Source organism: Eumetopias jubatus, unplaced genomic scaffold (genome assembly GCF_037043125.1).
Source record: "Eumetopias jubatus isolate StellerSeaLion01/CBP00866 unplaced genomic scaffold, mEumJub1_p1.0 scaffold_2, whole genome shotgun sequence".
In the NCBI taxonomy this organism is placed as follows: domain Eukaryota; kingdom Metazoa; phylum Chordata; class Mammalia; order Carnivora; family Otariidae; genus Eumetopias; species Eumetopias jubatus.
The window spans coordinates 21,596,880-21,609,181 of record NW_028274808.1 but is presented as its reverse complement, the minus strand read 5'-3'; the positions used below and the strand labels follow the sequence as shown (position 1 = coordinate 21,609,181).

Genomic DNA, 12,302 nt, shown 5'->3' with positions numbered 1-12,302 from the left:
AATCATACAATGTGTGAGCCTTTGTGTCTGGCTTCTTTAACTTAGCATAACTTTTTCAGAGTTTATCAATATTTTAGCAAATATCAGCACTTCATTCCCTTTTATTGCCACATAATACTTTATCATATGGATATACCACACTTCCTCTGTTTGTCAGTTGGTGAGTTGTTTCCAGTTGGACTATTTAAATAATGCTGTTATGAGCATTTGTCTGCATTTTTTCATGTGGACATATGTTCTGAATTGTCAGAGAATTAGATATATACTTCAGAGTAAATAGCTGGGTCACAAAGCATCCTTAATTTTTAACATTTTAAAGAACTACCAAGCTGCTTTCCAAAGTAACTATATTAATCCATTAATAATGAATGAAGTTTCTATTTTCTCTACCTTTTCTCCACAATAACACTGTTATTGCCTGCCTTTTTATTTTTAGTCCTCCTAGTGGATGTGAAGTGGGATCATTGTGGTTGTGACTTGCATTTCCCCGGTGAATAATGATGTTGAGCATCTGCTCCTGTACCTGTTGGCCATTTGTATATTTTCTTTGGAGAAATGTCTACTCAAGTCTTTTGCCCATGTTTTCATCATGTTGTCTTTATGTTATTGATTTTCAAAAAGTTCTTTATATGTTCTGGATACTAGAAGCTCATTAGATATATGGTTTGCAAATATTTTCTCCCATTCTGTGTGCTGTCTTTTTACTTTCCTTGATAGTATCCTTTAATACACAAAAATGTTTACTTTTGACAAAGTCTCGTTTATCTATTTTTAATTTTGTTGCTCATACTTTGGGTGTCATATTTAAGAAACCATTACCAAGTAGGAGATAACAACATCCCTTCCACTTTGAAAATAAACAATATATCGATGTTAAAAAAAAAAAAGGAAGAAACCATTGTCCAATTCCAAGGTCAGGAAGTTTTCATTTCTGGTTTTTGTAAGATTTTTACAATTTTACCTATTAAGTTTAGGTATTTGATCCATTTTGGGTTAATTTTTTTATATGGAGTGAAATAAAAGTTCAATACCTTTCGTTTACATGTGGATATACAGTTGTCCAGCACCATTTGTTAAAAAGAAAGATGTTCTTTCTCCAGTAAATGACCTTGGGACTCTTACTGCAAATCAGTCTATCATAGGTATTTGGGTTTATTTCTGAACTCTCAGTTTCATGTCTTTTTGATGCTTTAAATTTTTCAGTTGTTATTATCATTTTGTTTTTGATAAAATGTAAGTTACTTCTTTTCACTCCCCTTCTAACAATTAGGACACATTTCATCCAAATCCAAATGTTCCATGAACAAAAGTGATTCTGGTGGTGAGGGTGGGGAGGAGGAAGAAATGACCATCCTCCCTCTCCCTGACACTGTCTTTCCCTCACTGCTGTTAAGAATGGATTGCTTTAAATTATCTCCATCAAGATGAATGCCCTATTTTTCAGTTTACAGTTCCATATTTCCAAACATAAAGAGTTTAATCTACATAGAAGAATTACTGTATGGTTTTGAGTTTGACTTGTCTTTTCCAAACATGAGAACACTGTTTTGAAAAATCTAAAGATTCAGGTGGTGAACATTCTATTCTGTCATTCCTTGATTTGCTTTTTAATCTTATCTTCCGTAAAAGTATTGACATTTTTGTTTATACTTTGCTTAAAAATTGCTGTGACAGCTGGTTGCAGCATAAACTGATACAGAACCAGAACAGTGACCAGTTTCCCTAGCAACAAGCTCTCCACATCAAGACAAACCCCTTCTGGCTCAGTCCCCCTAATTGATTCAAACAGCCCTCCCTGGAAAACATGGCAGGTGGGATTGGGTCACAAAGCAGAATCCAGGGTTGGAGTGTCCATAAATGAATATTAGAAAAGAGAGAAAATTGTGAAGAAAAAAGACAGTGAGAATTCTCCTTGTAAGTAAAAAGGCATTGCAAGTGAAGTGGAAATAATGTATACCAAAAATTAGTATTATTATTATGATAATACACTGGTAATGAATATTATTTTGATAATCATTTAATCCATAGTTGGCTTATATTAGACTCTTCTGGTTCTTTCCCTGGCTTTCCAATGCTGCCTTGTTAGTTTCCCTTTCCTTTTACTTCTACCTTAAAGTGCGAAATTGTTAAGCCCCAGCTCTTAGCCCTCTGCTCTTTTTCTGTTTACTTTCTCAATTATGTTAATTTTGCTGAGAACACAATAATTAAATGTAGCTCTTCATGTCCAAATTGGTATTATCTAAGATACATTGTGCTTATTTTAAATAATGTTCCTGTTTAATTGAACTAGTAGCAGTAGCAATAATTGCAATTTATGTAAATGACATTCTAGAAGCCTTTCCATGGTCCCTCACCAAGGCCTGGTGTTGGGCCCAGAACTGTTAAGTGTACACTCATTGTACTTCCTCCTGCTATTCTGGCAGTATTATCACGACAGAAATAAGTAAAAGTACACTGCTTTTGGCTTACTCAGCATGTTGATTTTTGCATTGTCATTATTACAGATGTTGATGACCTACCTAATGCTAAGTTACATTTAAGGAATACATGTACGGGAGAAACTGGTGTTTTAGGGGTTGTCTTCCTCTTTTTTTTTTTTCTTAATCATAGTTACTTTCAGGGTTTAAAAAATTTAGGCCTGAAATACAGAGTTATCACAATTGAAACTTTTTTATTCATTTTTGTTGTATCATTTTTTGAAACACTGTGCTGATATGACAGTGTTCTAAAAATATTTTCACCTAGCATTGCTAATGGTAGCAACCGCATGCAGTGGAAATTGAGTGAATTTTACATTTAATTTGGAGAAAGGAGGCTTCAGAATGTGCCCTGGAAATGTTTACTTACAAGGTACATTGCAGATGCTTAATCTATTTATTTCTAGTAAGTATGGATATTTATTGTAATAAATTTGGCAAAACTAAATATATTTACATATATTCTCTTAATATAGGGCATCACATTTGACGAATTCAGGTCATTTTTCCAGTTTTTGAACAACTTGGAAGACTTTGCAATAGCCTTGAATATGTATAATTTTGCAAGTCGTTCTATAGGGCAAGGTAAGTAATCGTCTTTCAAAACTTAAAAGGAAAAACTAATCATATGTTGCTTCTAGGAACTTTGACAACAAATTAATGAGACATTTCATATTGGCCATCAAGTTGCTTGAAAGTGTGGTGTATGCTTCAATGGGAAATCTGTTTTCCCTAAGCAGTTAGGGAAATTTGCTAAATTTTTCCATTAAACTTATTACTGGCTTCATTTCATATTATGGGGAAGAGCTAACAATGCTTGTAAAGATCCAAAGGGGAAGAAACGTCATGGCCGCTGGTAACATGGAGGGATACCTGTCTACCTGTAGAAGAGCCAACTGGCCATGCCCAAACGTTGTCACAGGATGATATTTATATTTCCGATTTTACTCTCAATCTCTGCTGACTCAGAAACCTGAATGTTGCCGCCAGAACCCCCTCTGCTGTGGACTTACATTAATGGAGTTTTATGAATAATATATAAAATCGAATGTTGATTTTACATTAATTTACAAAGAAATACAGCTGTCACAGAATTCAGAATGCTGTCATCCTCAGGACCAGCTCATTCTTGCCCTGTAGACAAGTCCAGTCGTTTTCCTAGGATTCTGCGGCTGTGACCACTTTCCCTTCCTCATGGGTCATATCCTTTTTTAATATTCTTGCCACATGAGGACTTTCTATTTATGTCTTTGAAGTAATTTTACCTGTGTCTGCCATAACCTAGTAAGTGCTAATTCCCAGGTTTAAATCTCAGAGGACAGTCTTGTTATTCCCAAGTTCTGGGGAGAAGCCAAACTATGGGCCTTAAGTGCTAATAAATTCTCTCTCTCCCAAAAACATAGATATTGAATCCCTCACTTAGCTGCATTCATGTATTCACTGAGTTAGAGAAACCTGAAAATTATTCATATTTCACCCTTTGTCTGGTGCAGATGTTCAAATAAGGCATCCTCTCAACTCAACCTACCTTAGTGTTTTCAAACAAAAACTTTGGGAACCCTGCCTTCACAGACTAGCATTTACTGCCATGATAAACCCACTAGTCAACCTTGAGAAGAAAAACAAGTCAGTATCTGCTTACCTGGTTCAGAATGGAAAGTTACTCTTTTACTTTATGTAACGAAATGAAGGAAATCAAAAGTATGTTCTTGCAGGTGCTAGGAATAAATACATCTCTCTTTTCCTCTCTGATGTTTCCTAGACAACTCACAGAATGATCTTTCTAAGACATAGACCTCTTCTGCAACATGCCTGCTATGGAAACTCTTCAGTTCCACAAGCTGACCCCATCCATCTCTCAGGGCTCAGCTCACATACAAATCGCAGCCTTTCTTAATCACTGCTCTTCTCTCTCCTTTCCCTACGACTCCACACTACAGACAGAAGTAATCACTCATGTCCAAGTTCTCATACACTTTGAATTTTGTGTGGTCCTGTGTTAGGTTATTTGGGCAGGTGTCTCATCGCCCATCTGAACCGTAAGTTTCTTGATAACTTATTCATCTTAATTTCTAAAGTGTCTGTCACTGGTAGTAGGTGCTCATTAAACATCCACTGAATATGAATACATTATTAACCTAAGATACAGCTACTTCTTGGTCCTTTTAATTCAAACCACAAACATTTTCTGTTCCCTGAAAGATAGCATGATTAAAGAAGAGTCATGTGTTACCTAAGGTCATGACCCATGTTTAGAAAAACTTCTTTTATAACCTTTCTAGCAATTAACAGATTATAAAAATAATGTTAACCGTTTACTTCTTTTCTGTAACATTTATCTAGATGAGTTCAAGCGTGCCGTTTATGTAGCTACTGGCCTCAAACTTTCACCACATTTAGTGAACACAGTCTTCAAGATTTTTGACGTTGACAAAGATGATCAATTAAGTTATAAAGAATTTATTGGAATTATGAAAGACAGACTCCATAGAGGATTCCGGGTAAACCAATAAATTTGAAGCCTATTGATACCCTTTTTAAAAATTGAAGAAGGAAAAAACCCCGTCTAAGTTTCAAAAACAATTTATATAAATTTTTAAGGATATAAATGTGAAATGTTATATTTGAGAAGAAAAAACATAAGGTCATACTTATTTTCCAAAACACTTTAAGGTGATAAAAGTTAATGCTTTTTAAAAATATAAATCAGTTTGAATTTCAGTGACTTATTTTCATATTCAATTAATTTAATGTCTCCATCTCAGTTTGTGGGGAGAACTGTTGCCAAATATTTTTTGATTAATTCAGTCAGCACACAGGCAGTTCAGACTTGGTACTATACAAAGAAATAGCATGATTCTCATTTTGCACGATGCAGATTTCCAGTAAGCAATTCGAGGCTCTTAAGTCACTGCATCTTCAGTACTTTAAATGGAAAACAAGGTAAAAAAAAATTTGTCTGTTGAACTGTTTCTTTTTCCTATTAATGCCTTATACTGAAAATTACTAATGATTTTTTCTCAGAAATATGTTTTAAATTATGAAATATAGTGTAAGTCAACAAATGTTTACACATTTAACATATTTGTGGATGTGCCACAAATGGAAAAAGAAAAAATTTTTCTTGTAACAGCTAGAATGTTCAGTCTTCTCTCTTTGGTAAGAATACCCCTAAGTATTATACATCTAAAAAGATAAAAAGTTATATATACCCCCCCCAAAAAATCACGATTCATCTGAAACGTTTTTAGGGATTTTTAATGACTTTTTAAAAATCCAAAGCGTGTTGGTACAGATACTGTGTACTTAACTGCCACCTAGCGGTCACTTGTTAACATTGGCGACTGATGGCACGGATAACCTGAAAGGATGGATATACGTTGAAAATCACTTATTTTTCCTCAAAAATTTTAGAGTAGCAAGATCGAATTAAAATATAAACTATGCTAGAAGCCTCTGACGCTGTATTTCTCTCTCAAATTTTATGTGTTTTTATTTTTGCTTTATGTATTTATTGCATACCTGTGTCCCCATAACATTTTATTTACATTTGCTTACTTTTTAATCCTCTGTTCTACAGGGTTATAAAACAGTGCAGAAGTATCCCACTTTCAAATCCTGTCTAAAGAAGGAACTTCATAGCAGATAAGTATGTTAGCGTCTCTGTCTAAATTTGTTCAGTAACAAAGGAAGGGTCATAATCTATTTTTCTATGATGACATTTAGGAAATCGCTGAAAGAAATAGACTTATAACTTATTTTTTTTTTTATTTTTAGGCCACTAATTCAATTTACAAATTATTCTTCTAATGATTTTAGACCAGTAATTTAATTTAAGAATTAGCCATTACAACAAAGCATTGGTTTGCTACTATTAAGCTGTGATCCAAAAATGAACTAGAATAAATACTCATCTCACTGGAATTCTCTTGGAATGTCTTGAAAGAAAAATTTTCTCTTAAACCTACAGTTTTGTATCTGAGCAGATACAATATAACGACTCCAAGCAGGATTTTCATCATCTAGGACCATTAGCATCTAAGGAATATTAGTTACTGTTTTATAGGATCATGTCCAAACATCAGCTGCAATAATAGCAGGTAACTTTTTAGTTATTTTAGGTGCCTGGCCCTGTACAAGGTGTTCCACATGTAGAGTCAGAGACAGATGTCCCATTTAACACCAGGGAAAATAAAGACGTAGTGAGTAATTTACCAAAGATAACTTGCTAGTCAGTGGCCCACTAGGATTTGAGCCTCATTCTGTCTGATGGCAAAGCCATCTTATGTATTAGTTACTAAACTATCACCATAGAATACAGTAATTGAGGAAGATACAGGAGATTCATTCAGTTTGTGTCAACCCAAAGAAGTAACTCATATTTGCTGCTAATCTCCAGAATGAGAGGTTTGCTTTTCCTTTTTTCTTGTAAGAGCCTATTGTAGCTATAAAATGTTGGTTGATTGTGGGTTCTGATTAGTTAGGTCTGGACAGTGAATGCTTGCAAATATGTATATTTCTTGCTATTTCTCTTGAGCTTGAAACGTTTGTATTTGTCTATAGCAGTATTTCCCAAAGTGGTTCCATAGGATATCAATGTGTATTATTCTAAAAAACAAAAAAAGCTGCTTAGTCCAATAAGCTTGAGAAATACTATAATAAGCATGGTTCAGTAGGTTTCTTCCCCCTTAGAACTTATCAGATCTTAATATGCCACTATTTATTTGTCTCTCTAAGAGAAAACCAGGTACCCACTATTTTGCAAAGCTTTCACATCTAATGTTTTTATGGAACTCATTTGGGAAACTCATGTTGGATCTAAAATGTTTAGAGGCAAGTAGGCTTATTTATCTATCTAAGGTGGTAACTGTTGAGTGAACAAAAGAAGTCAGGTCTTTGTCTCTATTTGAAGGAGCTTTATACTCCCTATAAGAATTTAAACTAACATTAAAAAAAGTAAGACCCTATCATTTGTTCATTTAGGTAGTATTCCCAGCCATGTAGTAGTACATAGACCAAGAGACAAAAACATCTCTTTTAGACCTTACAATACCAAAGGTTAGACAAGTTACTAAACAAAATACTCAACTTTTAAGTTAAAGGAAAAGTTTTAGTGAAGTCTTTGAATCTTATATTTTCCATCGAGTGTTTTCATTATGTGCCTTACTGTTTCACATTAATACCATAATAATAGTTGATTAATGCCATCACTCTTGGTTTCATCCTAAGTAAATATTGCTTTTATATATATATATATATATATATTGCTTTTATATATATATATATATTTTTTTTTTTAATTAGCATGATTACCATGCTTTACTTCCAAAGCAAAGTTGTAAGGATTATTATCTACACAACGATGCAAGAAGCACAAATTTCAGAGAATGGAAGCAGGTCTGAGATCAGAACATGTAGAAATGAAGGAAAAGATGAAATGCTAATTATAATTTGTCTTGACAGAATTCTTGAACATAAGACACTTAAAATGCATCTTCTCACTAACTATACATGTTATGTGTTATCAAGTTGAGCTTTTGCCTTGATTTACTGAACTCTGTACTTTTTCATTCCCTTCAGAAGTATATAGATACTTCCAATGACTATATAAGAATGTATTTAAATTTTTTATTTATTTATTAGAAATTGCCGCATTTCAAAATAATGTATGACTCCTGGAATCTAGATCCCTTAAAAATTAACAGCAACAACATATTTTCTTTGGTTTTGGACTGTGAACTTATTTTCAGAAAATGAGTATTCCTTGAGATTTATTTTAGGGCCTTTAAAATTGTTGATAAACCCCCATTATTACCAGGTTTTTAATTACATTAAAATAATTTTGAAAAACAAATAGAAATTAAGTTACTGTATAATATACTGTGATGGTTTACATTGTACTTTTAACGTTTAAAAGTACTTAACATATATTGTGTGAATCATATAAAGTTTTTAAAAAGTTTTTGCTCATTTACCAAAGTCATCAGAATGTCTGTTATTCTTTTATGTATACAGTAAAGAAATATAAAATGTAGATTTTTTTTTCCTCAAAAAAAGTCCCATCTCGCTAGTGGAAAGAGTGGCATTATTGGCAGCCGTCGCCATCCTTGCCATTCTGGTCCTGGACACGCTTCTGCCCCTAACCACAGACGGCGTACATTCGTACCACTAGTCAGAATAGTCTCCTGAAGCTTTGTGACTTACTGCATATCATTAGTCTGCGAGTGCTTTAAAACGCAAATATGAAATGGTTTAGAAGAGCGATGTATATATTTGGTAGAAGTTAATATTTTGTTTCTTGTGAAAGGACCACATGCCAGACAGCCAGTAATAATAATTTAAGTGTAATTCATTATTTCAAAACAATATGACTTAAAGAGAAAAGAAAAACTTTCTAGTGAGAAACAGAATTAGACTTTCACATGGAGAAAATAATTTGATAGTACCTAATGGAAGTCTCTTCAGTTAAAAAGTGTAGTTTATAAAAGGATACTGTGCAAAAATAAAGAATGAATTTAAGTTAATATATTTATATATTATATGTGGAAGATAAGTTCATTTATCTTCTTTTCTAAGATGTATTTAATGTAAATTGTACATACTCCAGCTATTACCTTGCTTTTGCATATGAAAATAGGAAATACTGACTTTGTTTTTGTGAGTTATTAATGTGAAATTGATAGTTCTGCATCAGCCTATTTATAAAAGTAATGTTATTTCCAAGAAGATGTTACTATTAGCATTGACTATGTATTTGTTAAACTTTTTACATTCTTTATCTGGTATTATTTCTTACATTGCTATAGAAATATATGATTCATAGATTTGAAGATTCCATATAGTATAATAATTTAATTTCACCTGCTTTGAAGGTTGATTCAATTGATTGACTAAATGAAAGTGCCAGCCCACTCATTTAACATGCACAAAGTCTATTTTACCTTACACTGGATGTTCTCAATATTAATTATTTGCTATCCAGGATAACTGAAAAAATGCAATTTACTTTTATATTTAAGTTATATTATCTTGCCTACATGAAGAAATTGCTATTGAGAACAGTTCTTTATTTTTTTTTATCCTAAGGTATTGTTTTCCTTTATATTGATTCTTAAAAAGTAGACAAGGGATGTGGTGAATTACATGGTACTAGAAATGGACAAATTTTTTAACACTTGCATAATATGTAGGAGGAATAGAAGAAGAGAACAGTTCTTTAAATAGAGATTTAAAAATGAATTAGCTCATTAAAATTCTTTATAATTCTCTCACTCTCCAAAGGCATAGTACATATGCAGTCTTTTTTGCTTTTCAGTGTAAATGAATATTCTTCTATAAGGCTGCAACATAATATTAAAATGGGAATAAATAAAATATTCCGATAAATTAAACTGAGAAAGAGTAATTACAGTGATTCCCTCTGTATTATCACTGTTGAACTTCATCATCTATAAAATGGGAGGTGAAAATCTCTCACTGGATTGTTGTTTACATTGATTAAAAAAATTTTAATGGTTTGAAAATAGTAACAGACTAAATATATGTATGCTGTTACTCTCAATTGTTTCCTTCTACAAATTATTCTGTGGAAACATGAAGCTATACGTAAATTTTAGTATCATACTCTCTACAGAAAGTCTGCATGTTAAAAGGTTTATGCTATTTCTCAGAATCATTTCCTGTTGAGAAATTCATTTAACTTAAGTCCTAGTTTATTGTTCTTATTATAAAATACAATTGTAAAGCAACCTGTTGTACATTCTTATATTATCTTAAAATGAATATACCTGCCCTTGAATAGAGAAACTTAGTACTTTGTTTATATGTGTATCTGTGGACTAATGTCTTTCTGAAAAATGTCACCTCCGAACTTTGAAAATTTTTGTTGATAACCAAACCAACATGGATCTTAGATCTTAGGCCCTCTGGTATAGCAATACATGCCAATGAGATTAATCTCATCGGGATTTTAGTGGTGTAAATAAATCACAGAGCCATAAGCTTCTCAAACTGTATAATAGGAATTCCTGTATTCTAGAGTCATAGTCAGAAAGTTTCATGTGACTGAATGGAATATCGGTTTTGTTTTACAGTACTGGTTGTTTAAATGTCTTAATTAAACCAACACTACAGCAGACCCTGTTTTACTAATGTTAGTACTTGGTAGGCATCATTTTATTAAGACAACTCCTACTGTTTTATAGCTATATATTAACATTTTACATAGTGCTTTTACTTCCATAGGCTGTAAAAATATGAATTGTATAATATTCACTAATGTTAAAATAAAAATTCTAAGTGATAAGAAAGCATTGTGGTTTTTTCTTTTAATTGGCAGCCCTTTTACTTTGTGTCCTGCAATCAGTCACATCTTACATTCTGTGAAATACTGTATGATGAAAGCCAACGCAAAGGGAATTCTCTATATCTTTATAATTATCATTAGATCACAATCAGTATTTTTGGCAGACATCTTAAGAACTGAGGAATATACCTATAATTGTGACTATAGGCACATAAATATACAATGCTGAGAGGAAATGAAAACATTATTATGGAAGTTTTCTGGGAAAGATAAATTTTATCCAGTGTCGTAAAGGAAGAGAAGGACAAGCAATTATGGGACACAGGATAGAGAAAGTAAGAAGAGAATGGAGAAGGGATCTGAATGAGGAAAGATTTTTTAAACCTGGATTGAAAAGAGGCACCTGGGTGGTTCAGTCGTTAAGCGTCTGCCTTCGGCTCAGGTCACGAACCCAGGGACCTGGGATAGAGTCCCGCTTTGGGCTCCCTGCTCAGCAGGGAGCTGCCTTCTGCCTCTCCCCCTGCTTGTGTTCTCTCTCTCCCCCTCCCTCCTCTCTCTGTCAAATAAATAAATAAAAACCTTTTTAAAAATAAATAAATTGGGAATGAATAGACAGTTTTTAGAAAAATAAATTTAAAGACATGCAAGTTAAATCAATGACAATATATCCTTTCCCATATCAGACTGAAGAGATGGAGTGGTTTGGAATACACAGTGTTGGTTAAGTGTGTGTGGCAATTACTGGTGAGGCCATACGTTTGGGCGCAGCATCTTTGGAGGGCAATATCTAGAAATAGGTCAAAGTTCTGACCTAGAATTTTACTTCTGGTATTGTAATATCCCAATACATATATTCATAAATTTGCATGCCAACAAATCTGTCTGCAAAATGACACTGCATGTAACTCTGAAAAAGAATGAAGTCTGCTTATCGTGCTGATCTGAGATGATTGGCAAGGTATTTTTATAGGAGCACAGCGAGGTACAGAAGAATCTACAATATGTTCAAAATACACTTTCATTGCCTAGAATTGTATTTTAATGTATCTTAAAGTTATATGTATCTGAAAGTATATATTTCTGAAAGTCAAAGAGCTCTAGAGGGTTAAAATAAAAACCAGCATCTCTCTTCCCCTCAACCCTCACTTCTGCTCTCAGAGGCAATGCCACTTTCTAATCTTGGTATCTGCCTTCCTATTTCAGGATAATATGTTACACAGATACTTACTGATTGATTTAATTTTTTAGATTACTGACTGTTGACTTCCTACAAAGGAAGATGGGGGTTTGGCTGTTTTATGCAATACCCCTCCAAGACGGACATTTCCCCTTCCCCATCCTTTTCGTATAGTTAGAACATAACTTTAGTGAAATCAATTATTATAGCATCATCAGTTATTTTATTTCTTTTCTTATACATCTTCTTACTTTCCCTAGAGTTAAAATTTTCACCCTTTCAGCTTGCTTAATTTTTTGTGTAATTCTCATGTACCTACCCATGACGAATTCAACCCCCAACT

At 33.2% G+C, this 12,302-nt stretch overlaps 1 protein-coding gene across 2 annotated transcripts in view; it reads left to right on the top strand.

Moving 5' to 3' along the window:
• Window positions 1–6,126, top strand: part of MICU3 (mitochondrial calcium uptake 3) — a 99,661-nt gene extending 93,535 nt beyond the window's left edge. For both annotated transcript variants that reach the window (XM_028099689.2, XM_028099688.2), the window contains 3 exons: window positions 2,954–3,062; window positions 4,821–4,978; window positions 6,058–6,126. In XM_028099689.2, coding sequence (XP_027955490.1) covers window positions 2,954–3,062; window positions 4,821–4,978; window positions 6,058–6,126 — 336 coding nt within the window. The remainder of the gene's footprint in view (window positions 1–2,953; window positions 3,063–4,820; window positions 4,979–6,057) is intronic.
• Window positions 6,127–12,302: the final 6,176 nt, after the last annotated feature.